Genomic DNA, 25975 nt, shown 5'->3' with positions numbered 1-25975 from the left:
TTTCTTTTTTCTTCTTTTCTGCCATATCTTCGTTTTTCAGGTTATGCTCTTTTCCTCATGTTCTGTTTTTACCTAGGAGCAGAATTTTCCTGACTGCCTTTAAGGCGTTTTCAGAGATCAACTTCCCTGCATTAACCAGTGAAGTGCTGCAAGGCACATCAAGTGCTTCCACACCCGCTACCATCAGCATTAAGATGCTCTCATAACTGTTTGCCTTTTCATCGGAGCAAAAAGCCAATGATCCTACATCCAAATAAAATTCTGTGGGAATTCTGAGTAGCAAGCATGCAATTACCCACCCTGAAGTTTGGCCAAACCATCTGCATTACAACAACAATTCTCAAAAGAGTAAAAGTAATTCAACTTTACTCAGAAGATGATAACTTTCCGTGATACATTATGACCCCTAAGATTGCAGTCGCGCACTAACTCAAAATAAACTCGGTGAGTACGATCTGCCCTTTTGGCCTGCAAAAGCACTTCAGCCGCAATCACATCTCTGTTTCGGTGCCGAGCAGGGTCAACCACTTGCAACTTGTTACGACTGACAATTTTGTAATACACAGCAGTGTGATTACAAGCAAGGGAAAGGAGGAGTAGTTTTCCAAAAAGAAGTGCTAGAGAGAAGGGAAAAAAAAGTGGGTGATGGAAATGAGGAGGAGATATCCAAACTATTCTAATAGCTCTTATTCTGGCTACCAGGTAGGCAGTAACATGGATCTCCTGGGGCTCTCTCCGTCTCAAGCTTCAAAGCTACTGCTTCCAGCCAGTATCAGCTAACACTGCTTTCATAGCAGGAATCAATACATCAGTTGCAAATGCCCAGCTGGATAAAAGAAAGTTTCAGTGTCATACATTGAAATTATATTAAAAGAGACAACAAAAGCAGAGCATTAAAACTCCCAACACTATATAACAACTTCAGTACCAATAAACTGAAAGATGATACAGTAAAACTAACTACTGCATTTCAATTTTTAATATTCAGCCACATTTGCAAACACTGCAATCAAACCCACACATGTGCACGCTGCAGGGCACCAGAAGCGGGGATCTTGCGTTCCTAGTGCTAAGCTACTCCACCCCACCTCAGGGCAGCCAAGTAACACTGCTGTCCCCATGAACGACAGGAAAGGATCGGTTTCCAAACATCCATAAGCTCTGCTCTCCAGAGAGCTCTCTAGGGATTCTCAAATCTGGGCCACTAACCAAATGCCTGAGTTCCTAGAAGGCTGGGGAGCTGACTGCCCTGTTGTGCAGCTGCACACTCTTATCAGAAAAGGAGGCCAAAACTGGGTTCCTTGATAAATTTCACCGGTCTTAGAGAGATAAATCCACATTAATAGAAGCTTTTTAAAGTTTTTGACAGCTCCATTTAAATCACTGATAAAAGCACCAGCCATAACGGTCGCCACAGCACAAATGTTGTCTGCAGAGGAAGAAAATGTGCTCTTATTATCATCTACAAGGTAATCTTTTAAATGATGAGTTCTCTATTCAGCGTGGAAGCACAAGTGTGGATAATCAACATTCCAAATCACAGTCCGTTTCTGTGCAACTGAGATCTCTCTGAGCACTGCTAGACTTCTCCTTCCCCTGCTCTTGATTTCTTTTTGTGCTGCTTGCAGCACAATTTGAGGATGGACTGAGGAAGCACTTGTCCACAAATCTAGCCATGTATCTAGACCAGACTCAAGTTTTGGATGTAGGATGCACATGAACGTGGAGGGGAAAACCTGAGTCAGAGCTTTCCATAAAGCATTCAACATCTGGTCGGTGCACTTTGGTATCCCGACATGGTACTTATCAACAACGTGAAATCTTCACTATACCCCTGATAATGGTAGGGTATGAAAAGGAATATAATTTCTTTGTAACCTTATAGTGATCCCCTCACCTGACTTATTAAAGCTTAAAAGAAACAATGCTTCTGCAGCTTAGTACTCCCTCTGGACCAATTTTGGTACTAAATTTTCTTAAATGTATCATACAAAGATTTAATATATTTTCATTTAATTTTAATATTTAACACATAAATATATTATCAGCCATATATTATTTCCAATAGTATTTTTTCCTGGGGAACAAAAATAAGTGGCAATTAGTACAGCTTGATCTTGCAGTGCATTTTTTAGCAGACTATTGTGAGCAGCTTTTGTAGTTCACCCTACAGAGAACAGGAACTTCTCATTTGTAGCTCAAATGAACACATTACTTTCAGAATAACTGTTTGACAGGCTACAGGAAATAAGGCAGTACCAAAGGGTAGCGGTTTCCTTATTAATGGTTATCTTAATTCAAAGAATAAAGGACAAAAAGGGGCAAATGAAGTCAGGATGGAAAAGACTTGCATCTTCCAATAGCTGTGTCATCTCAGACTGAAGGCATGTGGGATGTAGCAGCTGACATGGAGCTGGACATTGGATTTCCATTGTTGCACCTAGTCTATGCAATTAACAGATTCAGCACTTCTGAAAAGGCTATCCAAAAACATGAAAATCAAACCCAAATACTATCTGACTAATCTACGAGAGTTAACTCTGCGCAGAGGTGAATAAAAGGCATCGGGTGCATACGAACAGGGTCAAACATACAATAATTAGAGGGGCCAACAACCAACTTAGCTTCTTTTCTCTTATTTACAACGCAAATGTTTTTAAGAAGCATGCTCTTAAGACCACGAGAGCATGGTCAGCATACTGGTTCACACCCTTGGCAAGCATCACACAGAAGCCCCAGATACTGAGTGCCGATTTCCTACTGCAGAGCTCTGCAGCAAACTACAGAATTCAGATAGAACTTCAGTCATCAAACACCAGGCCTGCCCACTGGAAATGTGCACTGGAAATACACCCTCAGACCAGTTTCCCTGGATGTTATTTAAACATGGCAGTCCTGATACCAGCCAGCTTTTTTTTTGTTTGTTTGTTTAAGAGCCCATTTTTTAAGTTAACAGTTAAGTCACAGAATCCAGGCTACAGATACTTAACACTAGCTTCTTTATTATCTGGTTTTCCATTTAACTTATGATCCCATTAAATTTGGTTGAGCCAATGTAAATATATTTGTCTATATCCATGAAGGTTCATCACCTTTATTCTGGCAGCATGGAGCCACCTCCCAGGATACTGGAATGGGAGAAGGTTTGATGTCTTGCCTGACACCCACATTTAGAATTCAGATTAGCTATTGAATGTGCAGATGCTTGTTTTATGGCCAAGTTGATTTCAGTGATGCAAACTGAGACAGAAGAGTAGCATCAACGTCTTTATTTTCTCTTTCTTAAAGGTGTCGAAATAAAAGCCTGAATTCTGCCACATAGACAATAAGAAATAAAATAATGGGAAATTTGAGGAAATATAATAGGGATAGAAGCTAGAAATGTCCTATAAAAACCCATCAGCATTCTATAGAGCTTACTCTAAAAAATTGTGAAATTAAACAGTAAATGACATCCTTCTTACAGTGTGTCTCCAGCCCTCCCATGAACTTGCATAGAAGGAATTTTGTAAAAAATGCAACCAAAACCCACTAAACTCTAAAAGAGATTTACATAACATAAATTCTACTAAAATTTACAAGAACTGAATGGATAACTGCCATAAAGCTTGATGCTGAGACTCGCTGTTCCGAGCACACACTGCATCTACAGCACCACTTTCTTTGGCTATAATGGTGAATATTTCCTCACCAGGCTCCTTCTGCAATCCTGTAATCAAACATTCAGGCATTCAGAATCGAGTCCGCAGACAGTTTCCAAGTATATAAAGTCTTCTGGGTTCAAACAGGTGGCGATATATTCCTGAGAATTGAGCTACCTACTTCACATATTCTAAAATGTCACCCTTAGTATCTTCAATAGCACCTTTAATCAGAAGCTCTGCAACTAATCTACAAAACAGAATGAACTGAGTTTCACAGCCACCTAGGATGTACATACAGGACCCAGTGCACTGTTCTGCAATTTTCTGTCTATTTAAGAACCGATTTGAAACCCATTAAAATCAATTAAAGATTGCTACTCTTCCCATTATGCTTTGGAACAGCTCCGTGCAGAATACAATATGCTGAAGTTAAGGTTAGCTTTCAGTAAACATTTTTATGCAGAAAATAGGAGAAAAAGAGATTGTTCTGTGATGTCACCTTCTGGAATATGCTTGGCTATTTCAAAGATTGAAAAACTAGCCCATTATGAATATTGGGCTGCACTGTCATCAATCAGCTTGTTCGCATCTGCAAAGCAGTCACAAAAATAAAGCTTATAATAGTGATGCTACTCAAGGAAATAGTCTCTCATATTGCAAAGTTATTCACACCAGATCCTTCATTTTGTAGTTATTTTTGTGTGTTCTTTTAACATTCACTTAAATTAAAAACCCTTCTACTACATTCACTGAAGTTGAAGAATACCAACAAAATATCCAAATTCAGCCAAATCTGTAAAAATGGCATAGAAAGAAGAGATGGTAATTACTGCCATTGCAATGAAAAAAAACCTGCCAATAATAATGTAATCTATTTAATCAAGAAGGCTGGTAAGAGAGTCTCTTCACATTTTCTTCTACTCGTATTCAGTTCAGTAGTCCAGATTTACTACCAAGGCATGTTGTACCCTGAAATTCATGAAACAAAGGGCAGCAATTTCACACTTGGAAAATACTATTTGGAGTCAGAGTTTTCACATGGGCATTCTTTTATCGCTAAAATTTCAAGCTTTGTTAAATTTCTATAGTGATTGAAATGGGCTCTAGAAAAAGTAAGAAAGTTTAAAGACTGCATGCTCCCTGCCTAGAGAAGAGATATGGTCCCATATTCTCCCCAATTAGTATCAGTAACTGTGATGAGCTACCTGTGGGACAGGCAGTGATATCTATTAAGGAACTGTGCACTATGTCAAGCTTAAAAAAAAAACAAAACCAAAACCAAACAAAATACTTGTATTTGTAGAAAAGCATCCTGCCAGCATCACTATATCAAATGCTATCTTTGGCCAGAATACTTTGTCTGACATTTCTTTGCAGTCATACTGCAGCATCACATAAAATTCCCACAACTGACTAAAAATGAAAAATCTATTAGAAAGTAGCGGTTTGTGGTTTGTTTTATGTTTTTCGGGGCTTTTTTTGTTTTGTTTTGTTTCTGTTTGTTGTTGGTGGTGGTGGGTTTTTTGTGGTAAAAAGAAGTGATAATGTAATGTCAAATGTAATGTCACATGGCCTCAGACGCTAGGTGGGCAGACTTTTATCCTGACAGACCTCTGAGGTAAAATATATAACCACCCCACCGCTGCAGCTGTACACAGTGGCACGGAGAAAGTGCAATGAGTGACTTGCCCGGTACCACACAGCATCAGCTGTATGTAAACAAATCCCCACATTCTTGTCCAATATTCCTGCTTCCACCCACCAGCCAATATGTCCTGTCTAATGGAGTCTGGAGTTTCCAGCCTGAACACAAGCTAATCCTACAAAGTCTTTCAAAAAGGCAAAAAAAAAAAAAAAAAAAAAAAAAAGCTACTTCTGGGCATCACTTGAGATGTGACCTGCAGAGGTGAAGGAGGAGCAGACAGCGCTGGGAAAGAGAGGTGTTCTGGAGACCGACTCTTTCTTAAAACTGCACCACACACAAGACACAACAGATTGTCAAACTTCCATGAACGCCGGTAACAACGTTGTGCCACTAAGCAGTAAATGATGGTTTAAGCAAACAGCTGTGTGCACGTGTGCGCATCTAGATACCCGTGTGCGTGCACGTACGTGTGTATCTATACATAAATACATATATTAAAATCAGTGCTTCCAACCTCATAATGTTCCACTCACCGTTACTCTTCTATGAGTGACTAATGACCACGTCTTTCCAAGGAAGGACAGCTACTGAAAGAAAGCTAAAACCGCAAATATTCCCATATAGTTCTGAGCAAGTCTAATCATCGCCGCAGTGTCTGTGCACAGCAAACAGAAATGTGGTAACATGCACAAAATGTAAGTCGTTGTCAGAAAGACAACTGTATTGACAGTCAGTATTTACCGACCAAGAAGAAAGATTTGTGTGCTTAAAAGTCCATTTTTCCCAGCTGCATCATTTGGTCTAATAAAAGATGCTATCCACACTCACAAAATTACCTCCTTTCCATCCCCAGACCACCAGAACACTGCTACTGCATCTATTTACTTGTATTATATATGCATCATTCTTTTAAATGCTTTAAATTCTCTCAGTTTAATCTTCTTGGAAATAAAAATTTAAAAAAAGAAAGAAAAAAAAAAAAAAAGAACCAGAGGGCATTTCAAAGCTCTGTGTTCCATTATCTCAACCATCTCCATAAGCCTGACCTGGCTTGCAGCACAGATTAGACATAATAGCTGCTGTTCCCCAGTGGAACAGGCCCAGTCCCTATCTCTCCAGTTCAATGTTATTTTGTGCTGGCAGATTAAAGATAATGAGTGCAGACAGACACGGCTTTCGCTGCAACAGGAGCTAATGTTAGTGGCTTTGGAGGTGTTTTTTCCCTCCTGAGCCACCTGCCATCTGTTTGATCTACAAAAAAAACCCAACCCTGTTTTTGTTAACGTCGCTTAGCATTAAACAGGCATTGCTGACTGAGGTCTTGTCGCCACCCTCAGTGATCGCTGGTTTAAGACCAGAAGGAAGTTTCAAGGACAAGAAGAGCCAAAGTGGTTCTTGAACAACCTGCGGGACGAGGAGAGGCTATGGCACACCCTTACTGGGACTGTCCAGTGCCTTCTGCCATGTCCTTCATAAAAGTGGTGGCTTGGCCAAAGGGATGGGTATATTTGCATATATTCTCAGTCAGAATTAATTTGGGTATTTCCAATGGCTTCCATGAAATTAGGTCCATTTGGATGCAGAAATGATTTAGTTTGGATTTCAAAGCTTTCTCTCCCTTTTCCACAACCATAGCTACCAGACTGTGGCGGAAAAACTCACATATAAGAATCTGATATCTTTTTTAAGAGAGAACACTGGAAAAATATTTTTGTTGGTTTTGTGTGTGTTTGGTTTTTTTTAAACTAAAAGGCTAAGAAAAACACAAGACAAAAAGGGGAAACCTGCTCTGTTTCTAACCTCAGGAGAAACTTCATTACTAGACGAGGCCCGTATGGTCAGGTAGCAGTCTACTCACAGTTAGATCATCAATGTACAATACAAAAGATGAGCTCTCCTGGGTAAGGGCAATATTGATTTTCAGCACCTGAAGCTGCAGGAGTATCAGCCAGATTCTCTCCATCTTTTCTGGACATTTTGTGCTTTTCAGAAAGCGCAAAGCAATCATGCTTCTGACACCAGGGAGAGGTCTTAAATGGTACCTTCACCACAACATCTCCTGCCCCAGAACGAATGAAAATTGAGGACGGAGAACGGGCAGAAGGAAAGTCCCAAGGGCAAGGACTTCTCTGCAGCAATTTGCAGCTAGTCTGTCATCATCTGTAAACACCTCTTACCTCCACCGTAGTGGGAATGGGGCAGATTTAAACATTAGGAGGTTGTATCTGATAATCCTGTAGTTCACCAACTCCCTTCAAAACTAAGTGTATTTTTGATACAAGAGAAAACGTTAAATATAGGGTGTATCCTTTGGCAGAAAAAACCCTCAACCTGCATCAACATCAGCTCCTGCAGTTACTTAGGGATCTGTCAAGGTGGGTGACAAGGGAAGTCGGCATTGCCTCCTCTTCTGTTTTGCTGTTTGACCTTTCCACTAGAAATACTGCGCGCTCTGCCTCTCTCCTCGCCTTCCTCTTTTGCACCATGACTACTTTTAATTAAACCAATCCTATTTCCCCTTCCTTTTGCACAGTAAGCAAATCCCTCACCACCTCCTACCTCTGCCTTTTGCTTTGGAAAAGCGCTGTGCAAGGAGAACTGAAATTATAGAGAGGCAGAATAGCATCATGGCTGCAGAGGTTTATTCTTCTGAATTGTCTGGCTGCATTTATGATAATCCCTTCATTCCATCTGCAGCCCACGCACTGGTGCAGCAACCCCCTTTTCTAGTTCCAAGAAATTATGCATTCATTATGGAGGAAATTAACACCTCAAAGCAAACTATAATTAGGAATTCTTCAATTCGGTTTATGCTTTTTCAATTAGGCCCTCTATAATTTTAATCACGGGAGCATTAACATGTTTCCGGAATTTATATACCTGTAGTATAATTAAATTCTGAAATGCCTTAGTCTGCAACAGCAAAGCAGAGCTTACTCATCTTCCCTTTTATCGCGTTTTTGTGTTATTGTAGACGCATTGAGGGGCACCTGCTAGCGTAAACATTGCCAGCCACATGCAACAGGAAAGAGCCCACTTGCCCTCTGAACTCATCATCCTCACTCCTGGTAGAGGGACTGCCGGCTGGATAAAGCTTGTGCACTGCTGCTGAGGGGTGGACATTTGCCAGGGACTTGTGCCCAGACTCATCCCATCTCATTTTAAGTACCTTAAGGAGCTGCTTCAATTAGGTAAATCATCCTCTGTGGTCCACAAAAAGAGCCAAGCTCCTTCCTGGGGGCCGCTCCGGCCCCGAGTAGCTGTGGTCAGGCTCAGTTCATCCCATCGAAGGGTTTGATCCAAGGGCTCTCCCAGGCAAAAGGAGGCTTGGCAGTATGCCTCAAGAAATTCAGAGTTTCTAATTTTTAAAATCTTTTACGCGGTTTGCTATTATCCTTTTATTCTGTGATAACAAGGAAGGGGCATATTCGCTCTGGGAGCTGTGAAGCAAAGAAATGTCTTGGAAAAAGAAATCTTCAACCTGGCAACCATGGGTATTTTCTCCTGTTCCCTCATCGTACTGGTTGACAGCTTGGTGTGAGAAAATGGCCATCAGCTCGTGATTCTCAGCATAAAGTTCAGACTTCATTAACCTTTTGATTGCTGGAATTTAATCTGACAGTTTACGGGGACAGCATAAAAGATTTATGCAAAAACATTCACTCCCCCACTCTCAGTATCCTCAGGCCTTCATAAAACTAAAAAGTGTTAGCAAAAGCTTCACTGTAGAGCTAATAAAATGCTGCTTGACACAAAAGAATTGGCTCTATGTGTAATTTGATTGTTAAAATATTATCTTTACAATATATGCAAATTTTATGGCTTTCCTCTCCCATTTCTGTCTACTGCCAAAGCTCTCTGTGGAATGGTAAGACACAGCAGGTCATCCAGGCTCAGAGGAACAGCTATGTTTCTGATGGCTGATCAATGGGCAAAGGCAGTTTTATGACCTTTTAAGGGACAGTATTCTCAGATGAACAGTATGCTGATCCAGTAAGAAAACGCATTTCCTGTACCAGACGAGGCAACTGACCCAAAATGCCCCTTATCCTCACTTTTTAGGGCCAACACCTGACTCTTCAGGGAGAACTAAAAAAAACCTTGGAACACCCCTTCAACTAATTATGCCATGCTACATAAAAGACTAAATATTCCTTCCTGATACTTATGGTTGTCACCTTGCATCCTGGTGCATCCCTGTATCTCCATTATGCTTCTCTCCTGATACAGTAGGCAAAGCGCTTCTAAGATCCAGAGTAACTTCAAGTACCACTGAAGTCATCATGTATGATCTAAACCCACCACTCAATGACTCCAGCTGAAATGGAAGTGTATACTCGGGCCTGCAGTGCTCTGGTCAGCTCACCAGGGTTTGGACACACTGATGAGGTCAAGTCTGCAAATGCTTACTGTGCAACTCTATTCTGTTCCTTTTTGGTGTAATAAACATCACGCTGATCTACGCAGCTGCCACTATTCCACGCCTTTCACCCAAATTCTCGTTTTCATTCTCTCACATTCACACATAGTTAAAGAAAAAGCAGATCTGATATATCTTTAAAAGGAAAGAAACTCGCTCATTTACCTTCAAACTCTTGCCTAAATTAAAGGCAGAATGCCATGCAGGAGAAACCCAGCTTGAATGATTTCAGAACAATATCCCTGAGGTATATTATAGGAGATGTTAATTAATACAGATAATTAGCTTATAATATCAGAAGCCTAGATTGATAATCGCATTCCTCATTAGATACTACAAAATTAAAAGATCTAATGTGATGACTGTTTGCCCTGTATTCAATCAACCAAGTCATGTGATGCATACATTTGAATACGACTTTACAAAAAGCAGGCCAGGAGTTTTATTTTCCAGGTATTTATAACATGCCTATCACGGCAACTGAACTTTCAGAATTACCAAGGGCATGATAATTTGTTATGCCCCCCACAGCTTTCAACATTAGAACCTTTTTTATTGTTTCGCTGATCCTTGACTCCAGTCTTTATTTTCAAACACAAGCTACGCTGCGTGGGAGTTTTAAGAACAAGAAAGTGCCACCCTTTCTTGGCATTAATGAATTCATTATCAACATAAATGCCTGAGGCCAGCTCATGTGATGCCACTAAGAAGTTGCAAAGCAGCGAGCTGAACAGCATTGCTCCCTGTATAGCTATGGAGATCTATACACCAAAGCCACCATCTGTAAAACAAAACAAAAACTCCAGTAAATTTTGCAAGTTTATAGCTTCTTGTCTCATTCCTCCTCCACTACAGAATCAAGGTCACTAGGCTTGCAAACCTCTCCTTCATAAGGAAAGGAAAGAACTACCGTGCATTACAAACAAAATCAAAATAAGGGTGCTAGTGAGAGGAATATAGGAAAGGTAAGCTCAGGATGAACAGATGATGCCTGAAATCACAAAAAAAGAAAGAATTATCTGGAGATTAAAGTTATAGCCTATGGCTCCAGACATTCTCAATTTCTACTTTGTTGCAGCCTGAAATGGAAGGCAGGTTTTATCTAGTCAAAGTCTCAGTTCTCCAACACAAAATGGAAGCAATACCACTCCCCTTTGTCACAGGAAATTTTTATTTGTTACTATATGTAGGGATACATAAGTACACAGATGCATCATATGGGATTGTGTGCTTGGAGAGTAACTTGAGCATAAAACCAGAAAAAAACCACTGTTCTTAGGTGTTCTGTTAAATAACACTATAGCTGTTTTCTCTTAATTCGTTTAACATCATGTAGACCAAAAATATTTTCTTTCTTTCATGCTTGGGAGACCAAGAATCAGATGATAATACTCAAGAGTAACATGGGGCTTGGTCCATATAAATTAATTTCTCCTACTGTCTGGCTGTTGATATGAAAGTATTTGTTTCACCTTTGCTCAGTACTTCTAAATATATTTAAGATATTTAAACTCCCATTCTCCTATTTAGATTTACTTATTTCCTTTAAGATGTACATTAATAAACTAACCCATTCTTCCTCACCATCAGAATGATTACAAGTATCTGACCGTTGCACGCATACACAATAAATGACTCTAACCTGAATATATTTCTCCAGGATCACCTACACATGCTACTTACACTGCATATATATGTATTTAATATATACTCCCCCCACAAAAATATATCTATATGCATAAAGGCAAGTGCAAAGATTGATACCTGTGTTCTAATACTACTGTTCTTTAGCACAGTACAGGGGTCAGGTGCCTGAAGACCATCCTGTACCTGTGTGCTGGCAGACACACAAAAGAACATCACAGGTTATTTACTGATACACCAGAGAGAACTGCAGGAAGATAGGGAGATTAAATCCATCTTTTTCCAAGAAAAAAGTTCTCCATTGTCTGAAACCCCCCAAAATAATTGCAGACTCTTTTCTAACGTCCTTCTACAGTGTCCTACAGCTCCAAAACACAGAGCAGCATATTGACAAGGCAATCACACCTAAGGGGAGCATTTATTTAAACTCTGAAATCTTCAAAACTAATACATGCTCTGGAAATTTGATTTTCTCCATAATAGTAGTATAGGTAGATTGATAGAACCAACTGCATGTTAATAAACCAGATGGACTTTCAAATACCCAACACACAAAAAAACAGCCCAGTGGACATGTCACGTAGATAAAATCCCTCATAGTGGTATTTTCAAGCAGTGAACGGGATATAAATTCTCAAATAGAGGTCTAAAGATGTCATATGTGAATAATCTATGAAGGACTGACTCAGCCCTCCTGACAATAACAGATTCAAAGGCAGAATTATCCTCAAAATCACATTGGAGATTTTCAGGAAAGAGTTGAGGAGTAAAGATTGAGAACACTTGCATTCTTCTTTCCTCTTCTGAATCTATTATAGATGAATGTCAGTCTTCAGCAAATCAATCATAGCACCATTCATGGGTTTTAGATTGATACAAGAACACCTAAAAGTTATTTTTAAAGGGCAATGTAGAGTCAGGCTCTGCAGGTTATACCATGCAAAATAAAGGCAAGAATGAAATGCCTGTGCCACAAGGGAGAACATTTATGCTTGCCGAGGCTTCATCTTTCTTTTGGCAATAGGACAAAATAGATCAAAGAATATCTAAGTTTATATTATTCCTATTAGTTCATATGAAAGTGTCTTCATTGTTATCTATAGATCGTTAACAATGTCAAGCTCATGATCATTAGTTTTATAAACAACCTCATTTAAGTTATTTATCATGAGCACTGGGGAACATCAGAAATGTCTTAATGTTGAAAGTGACTTTGGATTTGGTGTACCTGCATTTCAGATGAATGGAAATACAATCAATCTTATTTTAAATATTCTACAATATTACTGTAAAAGTGATCTTGCAGACCATACTCCATCTGTATGCTGCTCAGACTACACCAGAATGAAATAACACAAGACAAAGTCACATAACTATCTTATGTACAGATACTAGTTTACAGTCACACCCCCACACGTACTCCAACTCACCATCCCCAGCATATAAGAGGAACTATTAAGAATAATTACTGTATAGTAATTATTTTTCATCTTCACAGTTTGGGAGGACTATAACAAAAACCTGGAGCACTGCAGAACAGAAACTGTCAGGTTGATGAGATGAGGGGTTGACCTATTCCTGCATAGTGAAAGATCTGAATATCAGAGGTTTTATAAGAAGGTGTGAGGAAAATCTGTTTCAGACTACTTTCAAGTACCTTTTCAGACCCATCTCAGGCAGGCTGGGATATGAAAGGTCAGCGTGCAAAAAGGAAGGCATCTAGGAAAGCACGGTCACGTCTACAAGGGAGGCCAGGAGAACAGGCATCTTACCAGCACGCTGCATCATGCGGGATCCCCTCCAGTGACCTCCGCACCACCTCGCTGCTGCCCGTGGAGATTTCTCAGTCATTTGTCTCGAATTTGTGTTTGCATTAATGCCTTCGGTAATTGAACAGAGGATGGCATCACACTAAGAGGGGCTCTAAGTTGTTTAAGTTTGTATCAGAGTTTTAAAGCACTTTGAAAATAAATTTTATCATATTTAATAGAGATGAATGGAAAATACTCTACTTGTGAAGGAGAAATAAAACACACACAACCAAAAGGTAGAACAATTAACCAGACAACAACAACGAGGATATACTGGATCTCAGATTGAACACAAAAAATACACTGAGGAGGAAAAAACACCTCATTCTTGTGCGTTAAGTGTCACAAGCAGTTCACACTATGTTGTTCTTCTAATCTGCTGGGTGCTGTTGAGGTCTCGGAGGGAATGCTACCTGCCTTTGGATATGCTATTTTGAGAAAATTTACACAAATTGGAGAGTGTGCAGAACAGACTGAAAGAAAAGGGAAGAGGTTGGGAAAATCTAAGGTTGAAATAACTGGATTTATTGAGGCTAGACTAAGAACAGTCTATATGGTTGTCCTGGTTTCGGCTACGATAGAGTTAATTTTCTTCTTAGTAGCTGGTATATACAGAGAAAGGTATTCACACATTCTGAAGCTGTCATAGTTAATAAAAAGCTAAAATTCTCCCCAAGACCCCTCCTCCTCACCCCCCCTCTGTCCTTTCTGGTCTTCATACACACATCTGTAAGTCAATGAAATGGGCTCATAATGGGAAGTAATCTTATCACTTAGAGGTGGCACGTAAATATTGCACTCTCTGCAAATGTGTGTATAATAGGCTACAATGCAATTAAAGAAATCAGAGTGAAAATTTATAGAAATCTCTACCAATTTTTTTATAACAGACGCATTTGCTGGAAAAGACATTATTCACTGAATGCAGTTAAAGCATAGTAAATTGACTTCAAGAAAAATCACAAAACTTTTCAATAAAAAGACAAAATAGCAACACTCTTAAGACAGCAGGTGGTAAAACGAGATACAGGAATGTTCCCCCATATAGAGAAATAAAACAAAACAGAGCTGTGTGATTTTACTGCTCTTTTCCAGCAGAAAAACATCCCTAAAGGACTCAGAAAATAGGCTCCTAAACTCACTCATATGGAGTACCAGAGATTGAAAGGGAAACTTTAAAATACGTTACTCAGAAAAACTAGAAAAGGGATGGTGTTAAGTCTCAAAGAGCAGATTTTTTGCTTGAGAGTATCAATGCCATTTGGGGGAAAGCTGTGACAAAGGGTGGACCACCAACTGATACAGGATATTTCATTAAATCAAGTAGTATACATCTGAGCAATTTGCTCCTGAATACTTAGAAGGACATCCTTCAAAAGCACTAAGAACCTGTCAGTGGCGCATAGAAACCCAAGTCACTTTGAAAGAAGAGACTATGCGTTTTTAGAATACCACCCATAGGAAAAATTTCAAGTCTCTTGTGAAAACTGGAGGTAAAAGCCTGAAGAGCCTACAGGGAGGTAATGCCTGCTGGATACCTCTGCAAAGCAATACCCAGTATTTCCAGCATAGGCGATTCTAATTCCTGCTCTCAGCTGAGGAGACTGGCAGCATGAATGACCAACCGGCATTTCTGCCAGCAACAGATCAGGCAGTGCCGGCTCAGAAGGGAAGTTTGTTCATCTCTGCTGGTGCCTTTCACCACGTACAACTTCGCCTAGACAGAAGACAGCAATGCAGTACAGACCTCTGTAAGTTGTGTTTCCACAGTCAGGGAGCGATCTGCAGTTGAGTGGCACTTAGGGACATGGTTTAGTGGGACCTGGCAGTGTTAGGTTTACAGCTGGACTCGATGATATTAAAGGTCTTTTCCAACCTAAATGATTCTATGATTTCAGCATCTCATCATTAAGAACGGGATCCAGCTCAGGGACAGCCAGAGAGGTTTTCTGCAAGGTCCTCGCTCTATCCCACAGGTGCCTGTGCAGCTCCCTGCCCCTAAATCCTCTACTCTGCCAGCGGAAACGGTGCTTGCCTACAACCGGCAAAGCCTTGCTAAGCCAGAGTTCATCTTTTCTGAACTAGATCGCTACTTCACTCCACAACCAGCCCCGGAGCAATAGCTGGATTGTAACACAAAGATGTGAGGAGTGTGGTTAGATCCCGAATCTGAACAAATGCATCCGCAAGCATTAAAGATAGTTCGGGCGCTCATACGATAGTTACAAAAAGGCCTTGTCCATCATGGAAGAGAAGGCAGGAGACGGAGGCCTGAAGCCTCCTCCACCTTTGCATGGCGACGCTCAGTTCCCAGCGTCACAGTACACAGCTGCACGTACTGCTGTACTCCAGTGCTGCAAAGGCATCTGAAGCGATGCTGAAAGGGTAATAACCCCGTGCAATGCTATCAGTAATCCTTCCCGGAGGTTAACAGTGGGAGGCAAGTAGGTTGAGGCGTTTATAAAAGGAGACTGTGAAAGGCAGAATCAACAGCAGAGTTGGCCTTTTAGTCAGCGTTCGCTTTCAGCAGCTACATTATCAGACGAGAATGAGAGAGGTGTGAGTGAAGCCTGGGGAGGAAGGAGAGGGGAGAACTGTGAAAAGAGAAGACAAAACACCTACCTGACAGGTGCTCCCCGGGACTGAGCAGGCTTCAGCATAACGGTGATGGTAGTGTCAGTCTCATTCAGGGGGGAGTCCGTGTCGTATTCTGGCATTGACGGCGCTACAGCAGAACAAAGAGCCACACGTTAGTTATACACCAGTTACTGCCTTTGGTAGTGATGGCAACGTAACATTAACATTTCTTGGAGACCGTTTAACATTTCTCAAATGAAACATCAAAATACTTCCCAATGTTATGACCAAAATTGTCACAACTGCTTAAATATTTGTACACTCTTTTCCTATTAAAATTAAGCAGGAATCGGACACCCAGATCTTCAAGCTGGCTTTGAAAATCCTGTCTTGACTTTTTAAGACTTAGTAATCCTTTGAGATGGGATCATTCCTTCAGTTTTAAAGGTTAAGAAAGAAAACTGCATGGACATTATAAAAGACCACTTAGGATGAGTGAATCAGTGGCAGAGCTAAGAACAGCACCCAGGAAACCTGGCTCTTGTTCACTGTTCTGGTCACTGGATTAGACGTCCCACATCTTAGAGTTTTTAATACACAGACTTAAGCTGTGTCTCCTTGATTAGCTGGGGGGTGTGTTATGAAGCACAAAAGATGAAAAGAGAAGAGCACAATTTAGCCAGGTTACTTTACCACTCAAACACATGACATTTTACCCCAGCGCTTTAGTGATGTTGAATCAACAGGCTGCTGCACGGCTTCCAACAGCATACTCGGGCAGTACCCAGCCATGGTATCCCATCGCTTTGCTGACGTGTTCCCCAAAGCAATATAGAAAACCACTCAATATTCACACTTAGCCAAGGTTTAGTTTCTACTTCTGCTTTGTTATCTTCTATTAGGATCATTTCATGAAAGTAGGATAGCTTTCCTTAGGAAAGTATTAAAAGTTAAGTATTTTACTTATTACATTACTTCTTCCTTCCCCAAGAGCAGACATCTGTTTGGGACAATTTTACTGTGGAAGCACTGAAGAGATCACAAGATCAGAGCAGCATAAAATTTATTCCAAGGATGCAAGTTTTGTTCAAATATCTTTACAGTATAAAGCAAACAGAAGAATTCACACAAATAGCTCATCTGTAACTCACAAGGGCAAGCTGCATTGCGGGGGATCCCATATTTAATCCTCTCACAGTGATTTCCACTGTAATCCTGTTTACAATCAGGATTCTAATCTAAATACCTGAAAACTGTCAAGAATGGTGGTTGCTATTATCAGCTCAGCTACTGACTTTCCTGTCAATAAGCTGGGCAATGAGTTCAGAATGAATGCCAATTCCTTAATGAGGATTTCTCTGAAAAAGGTGCTCTGCATCAAGGGGAAGCTGCGCAAGTCATTTAAAGATGCATGTCACCAGCAGTCTTCTATACCAGAGATGACCGTAGCTGCTGGAGATGCCACAGCAAGAATTGTTCAGCACCTGCTCTGGCCAGAGGGGATCGTGCTACAGCACAATGCAGTACTACAAAAAGGTTGCAAGGCCAGTTTGGACACCAGAAACAGGCTAGGCTCTGCCTTTGCAGGCTCCATCATCCTCCTTTGAAGCAGCTTCTTCTAGCCCAGCTGCAGTGCTGCACTGGTGCCACTAAATTGTTTCTGATAAGTTAGCTAGCTTGGATGTCTCCTTCTGGCCGTGCATGAGACCTGTTTAGTTATCTTCTGTGTAAAACACTGCACCTGCCACAGAGAATTTACAATCTCCCTTTCAGACACCATATAGTTAAGAAGTAAATGCAAGAAACATAGGTCTTGGCAGGACTAGCTAATGGTATTGAGTATAATTCAGCAATCAGAGTCTTAGTCACAAGACACTGAAATAAGATATAGTAGTTTTCTTGGGTACTCGACACAGAACAGTCATGTAGTACCTCAAAAAAACTACAATTGGTAGTGATCTCTCTAAAATAGCAGGCGCTGCTCATCAATTTAGTGCCTATTTTGCAAGACCCCAGTCCTGCCCAAAGAGAAGTCCTCAGGAATTCTGCATTTAATTGTGATTAAGACATAAACAAACATGTCCACCCATATAAACATATACACTCACACATTGCTACAGCATAGATGTCTTTTCATTTTAAAATATATATAGTCTTACAAGGACATTCCAGTCAATGCAAAAATCCTTCTCCCTACTAACCTTGCGACTGCCTCTTAGAGCAAGTTTAACACAGTAATTTCCAACTTACATGTATAGGACTCACCATGCAATGAGATAATCTAATGTCAGGGACTACCCTAATGCCTGCATGGAGTCTATGCCTGCCTGTTGTGAACCAGATGTTTGGAAGATGGAAAAAAAAGACAATAAACCAAGCTCAGTCCACATACAGTTAATAATCATGCAGGCTTCTAGCACAATTTGAGCACTCACCGAATAATAAAATGCAAAGAAACTGAATCAGAGGGAAAAAGCACTACCATTACTGTGCCATTTTATTTCTCTGGTCACAAGTGAATAGAGTGCATGCCGTGCCTTCCCTTCACAGCAGGGCTGCATAAACCCTAACAGTCCGCGGAGCTGTTACGACAGTTAATGGCTTTACTTCAAGTGGTTGAGACATGGGCTTTTGCACTAAATGTTAAGGGTTCAAACCCTGCTGACGGTTAGTGGCGGGAATGGATACATTTTCCTTCCTTGAAATTTACACTGTCACTTACTGCTAACCACTTATTTTTATTAACCAATTTTGAAATAGGGCAGTGGAAAATAGGCACTGCCGTGCACTCTTTTCTATGGCACCCAGCCATAATTTCAAGCATTACAAGTGTCCTGAACATCCCAAACGTTTATTTTAGCTTTATTGAAAAAAAAGTTAAGGTATTCCAAAAAATGACAATTTTAAACTGTTAGAGAACCTATTTTAGTGCTATCAATTAAATGATAAAATTAAAGTCTACATATGTCTGCCCAATATCATCTCTACCATCCCTTTATCCATCTTTTTTTTTTGATAGCTAGCCTAAGTTTCTGGTTTTTTTTTTCCTCTGGAGACACATGAGCCTTCTCTTTGCAATGCCTCCTGATTTTAGTGCCTTTCATATACTTGTCTGCCTACCTCAAGCCCTCCCTCTGCCCTTACTCAGAAAGAAAACATAAAAACAGCTTTCCTCCGTTATTTTTAGTCTCCTTGCACTATTAATTCAATGACTTCATTAGATCCAATTTGGTGCATTCTGAAAATAAAAGCCACATTATTGAAGGAGCTTCCCCAGCCACACAGATAATACTAACAATTATTATAGGGGTAGTTCATTTGTATAACTAATGAAGGTTCTCATTTAAAATGCTCCACAAAGATACTCATGGATATTTAAGATATCCACCAATTAACCACTGCATTTGTAACCTGAAGAAACACAGATACTGAACTGTGGCCGTTTTAAAAATATGCCCTATGAAACTTGTAGAGACACTAAGCTGAATACCTTTTTATTGTTTTATGCATCAGCTGCAGGTCTAAAGAACAAAGCCCTAGAAAGTTCTTTTTTCTTCTTCTCCAAAGCAGTACCTGAAATCTTAGTTGCAATCCGTGTTGTGATGGGTGGCCCAAAGCCCTTGACTGTGCTGGCTTTGATGGTGAATGAATACGTAGTCCCTGGGTATAATCCTACAAAGAGGTGATGCGTTTCATTCCTTAGTTTGAAGACTTTCCCTCTTTGGCTGGACAGGTCAGCACTGGGATCCAGAGATCCAACGGCCTTGTATGTAATCTGCAAATGAAGAACAAGGAAAGTAAGGTGATAAGGGGCCTTCTGCACCGGGCCTTTCTCTGCTCCCCTATTTTGCCATCTCTTGAGACTAGACATTGAAAATACAAGGACCGATATCATTTCAGTATCTCTAGTGAGCGGTTCTGTATTTGGATGCTGGCAAACAAACACGACAATTTTTCCAAGGCTTTACTTAGGAAAAAACTAATTTCTTCTCTCCACTAAAACCTCAGCATGTGCTGATTTACAACAAAAGATACAAAGAATTGCTTTTTGTTCTGAGTCTCAGAACTTCTGCAGCCAAACCAGAGCACACAGCACGACCGGCAGAATTTTCATGAGACTTTCCCATACAATCCCCAACAGCATACAAAAACTTCTGGTGCAAACACAGATACATTTTTCATCAAGTATTTTTTTTTTCTTCTGGCAAATGGTCTTCTCACAAGGTCGCTGAAAACAACGGGAGCCTTTTACTGACAACAAAGGCTTTGGAAGTCTTTTCCTGTGCTAAAGAGAATACGCCGAAATGAAATGGTATGTTTAAATGAAATAAATATCATCAGGTCTTTAGACAAAAGCCCTTGTCGTCTTCTCTGAGCTTGTAAGCCAGCTTCTGATACCATTTCCCTCCCTCTGTTTTGAGCCTCCGTTTGCAGGTTTACACGTGGTACCATGCCTGGTTTTCGCCTGAGAGAATAAGTCAGCAGGGTTACAGACCTGGAGAGCTGTTCATGAATACACCCGTTGCTGGTGCTAACACACCTTTAGAGGAATCCAAGCTGAAAGCACACCTTTGAAATTCTGCTTGAGCTCCATTATGCTTATCCATGGCAACCCTCTTGATATACAGACACTTGCAAGTAAAACTCATGACTTATTTACCAGCCAGTTCCTTGCCTGCGTTCCAAATTCAATCCAAAGGCAGCTCAATTTCAACTGAGCTGTCAATATAATATAACGTGCTCCACTGCTCTCCTAACCTTTCCTGATATTATGGGATCCTCGCTTATTTGTAACGAAACACCATGAATAAATCAATATATGTTAATACATGAAGTCTTCAATTTTTTATGAAGGACTCCACAAGAATCTAATTCCCAGATTTGCTGAAAGAGCCTTTGAAAATTTTTAAGTCGCTTGCTTTATGACAGGAGGAAAATGTTGCATTTTGAGGAAAAATAAATACACAATGTTTAAAAAGGGGGGCTTTAATAATAACAGGATAAAAAAGAGATAGAGACTGATGCTACTGACACCAGAGAAGGGTGCGAGCGTGTGAATCCTATTATTTGGACAGAGAAGAGCAATTTAGACAGAGCTGACACCCAAGATGCGGCAGCATAACAGAGAAGGGCTGTGAATTACACCAGGCCCACAGAGCAGCAAGAAATTACAAAAGCAGAACTCTTAAAGGAATTATAATTAAACAGCTTGCAGGTGATTTCATTGAAAACCTGCTAATTTTTCCAGGAATTACAACCTGGTTTTGAATTTTTATTACTTGCCAGAAACCTGAGAAAGAGAGAGATCTCAGCACAACGGTCATTAAAACAACAGAATTAAATGCAGGGAGGAGAAATGTTTACACTTGTTTTCCTTAGGCAAGGTGAGGACCATGCAATGCAGCATGGCACGGGACAATATTCTGACAGTTCTTATTGCATCAAGGTACTTCAAAGCAAGGGAATCTGCGTAGAAACGCCATCAAAGTTAGAGTGAGCATCAGAGACCTTAAATTAAGAGACATGACCCAGTCAACGCGATAGTCAAATCCAGAAAGAAAAATGTATTTAATCTGTTAGGTAGGAATGAACCGATGCAATCCGCATGCTCTATTTGCAAATCAAGTGCTAGAGAAATAGCAATTCTATAAAATTCCAAAGGGGAATCAGCAAAATAAGAGTTTGGGAAAAAGAAAGGGAACTTCCTACTGCTGGGCCACTGAAAACCACATTCACAGGAAGCCCAGGTAGCAGCCTACGTGAAATCAGTGGTATTTATTTTCTAGCATATTATACAGAAGGCTACAAATGTAAGTGGAAGATGCACTTGTCCTTGATCTCCATAGAAATAAAAGTATTCGGCTACCTTCACCAGTTCCAAAATCACTACAAAAAGAGTTATTTTTCTTTGTTAAAAAAACTATCGCCTTAAGGCAAAGAGAGCTAGAAAAGCTTTCAAGAGGGAAAAAAAAAGTCACCAATTTAAAAAAAACCAGTCTTTCTTTTTTCTGTTGACTATAGCAGAGAATATGAGTACAAGAGAGCTTAAAGCAACCTGGGTCAACTCACAAGAAGTGGGGAAGGAGAAAACTATACTTGAGAGAAAGTACGTCCACGATTTGAGATTGTAGTGTGGGTCAATTTTCAGAAAGACTGTTCACTCAAATCAGACTTTAATATTTCCCAAAACTTTTTTTTTAGGATATATAAACTACAGTAGAGAGAGATTTGTGGCATAGCCAAATCACGAGATTATTTTTTCTGCCGCAGACTCTCTATTCCAATAGATATGAACCCTGTTAAACCAGGTGATGTGCAGACATTCAGAGAGAGCTATCCCTGTCCCCAAAACATAACATTTAACTTTAATACACGAACAGTACCTGGATGCAACACAGAGAACAGGAAAACAATAGTACAAAATTGTGCATGTGGTCCAGTTTCATTCAGTCCATAAGCAGAAACATTTAAGGGACTGGTAAGTGTAATGGTGCCCGCAGATACAGCTAATTGCCAGCTTATTGCTTTCACCAGAGTTAGTCTGAAGCTCTTCCCTGCTTTCCACAAGAGCAGCTCTGAATGACTGAAGCAGCGAGGAAAGGATATACGGACACTGCCAGGAGGGCTGTGCACCCACCTCTGCTGATAACTTTCGTCATGACCACGATATGCTGATGTTCTCCGAGTCTCCATTTTGCCATTTATAAAATGAGGGCTATTACACTCCTGTACCCAAACATTTTTGTGGCTGAGGGATTCTATGGATTTCTGTAATTGCGAGTGCTGATGGTTAAGCAGCAAAACCACAGGTGAAAGAGATGAAGTAGCCGTGAAAACAGAGCACTCTGTTTGGAAAAGGAGGCAAATTCTCTTCCAGCTCAGGAAAAAAAGAACAATTTTTCTCTTCCAAGTGAGGTATCTGCTGTTTCTTAGATATTAGTGCTACCCCAAGTGTGGATTAACATCCGAGAGCTCTGTCTCAGTGTATTCCTCTATGGGCCACCCAGTATAGCTAAAGCAGCTGCACCTTCAGCTACAGCTATAGCTGTTCTTGCCAGCAGTCTCCTGGAGCGCTGGCTGGCTGCTCCCCGCTGACCCGGCACACATCCATACTGCTCAAGCCATAGGCTCCCCATCCAGCTCTGCAACATTTCTCATAGCCAAGATCATCGCCATTTACTGAAGTTGTTGGTATCTCCTCACGGGAATATCTGAAAAGTGCTGCACTGTATGCATTTGTGTGTATGCATGTCTCTGTGTCAGAAGATTTCTCCTATAGAAAGAAAAGATGCTGTAATATATCACTTATGTGTTGGTTTTCATGCATAAATGTATCGTGTATCAAATTATAACCAGGTGAAATAAAGACACTACAAAGTTACCACTCTTCTTAATTGATTTAAACTAAAATTTCTGAAGCAGGAGAAATTTCAGAGAATCAGACACTGAAAATTTTTCAAGAAGAAACTATGGAAATTTCCAACTCTGGAGTAATTTACAAATGCACAGAAACACGTCTGGAGAAGAAATATGGCACTTCCCTGGAATAAGAAGGATGCTGAAAAAAACCACCTGCTCTTCTAGTTGGTATGCTGAGTATTTATCTTAATTTCTTCTTCCAAGTGTCAAACCATTTCATTACAAAACAAACAAGAGATTCTAATCTAGAAAATGAGATGACTCAATCACTAGAAAGCAGCTGTTCTAAATTATTTTAAAATAATCTATTTTAAAGACAAGCCATGTCATATAATAATTCTGTATTCTAAAAAAAAAGAAACAATAATATTAATTTAAACGTTTAAAAACCTAGACAGAAAACAAACAAGAAAATACTCAAAAATATATTTAAGAATTTCACTCTGATTGAAAATATTGAAAATATTTGTTTTTATTCTGATGCAGAATTAATGCAAATAGAAAGATGAGGAAATTTCTCACAAGACTGAAACTCTATGTTTTTTAACCAGCTTCCTGGTTATCTGCAGCACAGCAGGCAGCTGTCGTTAAGTTGAAAGTTGTCTTTCCTATGCAAACTGGAATGACTGTCCAGAGTTTGCATATGTAATGTAGAGCTTACGTATCAGCTCCAGGGCAACTTGATGGTCCCAAGGAAAAGTTTCAGTGGCCAACACTGCTGTGGTTCTAATCACAGCAAAAACTGGTACAGGCTAAAACACAGCAAACCCAAGAAATATACATTAATAAATCCTAAATCTTCCTTGGAATCTCCTTCACTGAGTTAATGAAATGGTTCTCAAACTGAAGCAACAACAGCAGTAAATTTGAAGTAATCAGAAAGGCAGATGGCACAGGAACTCAGAAGGATGAAGAATAGCCCCATTCCCACCAGAACAGGAGGGACAAAACACTGAGCCCAGCATCCACCCACCCGGACAGGAATGATTTACTCAGGAGGTGCACAGCTGATTCAAGTCCCTGGTCAACTGTGCAAAATTTGGCTACATGAGTCCAAATTCTTTGTAAAATGTAAACCAGGTCAACAGCACAAGTTCAATTCTACTGGAAACTACCAAAAAAGGCTTTATATATTTAATTTCCAAGTGTCCAGTGATATATAATTGCTGTGATAGACTATGGAGAATAAAATAAGAACAGATCAGCATAAGAAATGGGATGGTTAGTGAGTTCACTCCTTGTTATTTAAGCAGACATCCAGTCTATGCCAGTGCACTCTCAGTCCCCATTAACCAGAAGCACCCCCTCTTATTCCATCCTCCCCTCTGTTTTTTATCCATTTAAAAAGTTCAGAACATTAATTCCTTGAAATCAATGAGCAAATACTATGTTAACAACCACAAAGATGAAGATATAATATTGAGAGCATAAGCACAGCTCTTCTCTCCTTCACAGAGCCTAATTTAACACAATTTTCTAGGGAAATGTGAACGCTTTGCTAACTGTCATCATCTGTGACTGTAAAACTTCTATTACAATATGAGGACTTATAAAATTTTCATTGTGAAGGGAAAGACCATAGCAGAGGTATTAACTAAACTAGGAAGCACAAGGCTATTCTCTACTGCAAATCTTTCTTCAGAAGAAAACACATATTAAAAAAAACTCCCACCCTTAACCCACTTGGATTTTCCCATACCCCACAGGTGTATGGGCAACTGTGCGGCCACACAAGCAAAAGGAGATTGTGATACTGGAATATATTATTATACACACAATAACATATTATACACATATATAACGTATTATGCTCCATCAGTCGTATCTTGAATATGTCTGTTCAGCCTGAGTATCAGCCATGGACCAGCGCACAAAACTCTGCAAGGACTTCACAATCTGCTCAAGAAGTTGAATTAACATTCAGCGGTTCACCCTCCGCTTTAGCAGCTACCCTCTGTCCAGTGCCCAGGTGCTCGCTGAATCTCTACACAATGCTTAGCAAATACAGACAATAACACAAGTCCGGTGAATTTTACTCCATCTTTGCATGGTGAAGGCAGGGAGGGCTTTGTCCTGTGCTTTCTTTTAATAAAAACATCAGTAAGTGTAGTTGAAAACTGGAGGTTAAAAAAAAAAAATCCCTGTAGAAAAAAGGGTACGTGTTGTTAAAAATGTACTAATTAAACAGTGAAACGGACCATCAAGCGACGTGATAAATTACCCTTCGAGTTTAGACATTCCTTTGGAAGAATGTATTATGGCACGATCATGAGGCCCTAAGCTTAATACAAGAACAAATTGCAATAAAGATCTCATCACTTCATTGTAATGGTCCTTCTTGCCCTCCACTACTAAAATCCTTTGGGAACCCTGGATGGCTGTTCAGATTCTCTTTAATCCTCTTAAATAAATAAATTAACAAGACAGAATATTCTGCTTGAATCACGGCTGATGTATCCATTTAGCCTTCCCATATATTTGATACATTTGAGTAAGCTTTCACTGATGAATAACCAAGTTGTCAGGTTTTCATGTGTTCATAACCTTAAAACTGAGGGCAGCAAACTCTAATGTCTCAGGATGGAGAGCTTGCCAGTCAAGGCAAAAAAAATATGCTCATGTGTTTCTTCCCACAGCAATTGATCTCAGCATACACACCACTTTATCTTATATCTTTTGTCATATAGAATTAATCAACCACGGCGAGCAGAATTTTGCTCTCTACAACCATATTCGCCATCAAACATTAGGACTTTAAGCTTCCCCTCTGATTTTCGCAATTGCAGCCTGTTTCAATGCAAATGGTAAGTACTGC

General features: G+C 40.1%; 1 protein-coding gene across 1 annotated transcript in view; it reads right to left on the bottom strand.

The window, feature by feature from the left end:
- PTPRT (protein tyrosine phosphatase receptor type T) overlaps positions 1-25975 on the bottom strand; it is a 462241-nt gene that overhangs the window by 97968 nt on the left and 338298 nt on the right. The window contains 2 exon segments of the mRNA XM_050907140.1: positions 15787-15889; positions 19315-19516. Of these exon segments, the coding sequence (XP_050763097.1) occupies positions 15787-15889; positions 19315-19516 (305 nt within the window).

This window comes from Gymnogyps californianus, chromosome 17 (genome assembly GCF_018139145.2).
Source record: "Gymnogyps californianus isolate 813 chromosome 17, ASM1813914v2, whole genome shotgun sequence".
NCBI lineage: Eukaryota > Metazoa > Chordata > Aves > Accipitriformes > Cathartidae > Gymnogyps > Gymnogyps californianus.
The sequence above is the reverse complement of the archived record's forward strand: the minus strand, read 5'-3'. Positions and strand labels throughout refer to the sequence as shown.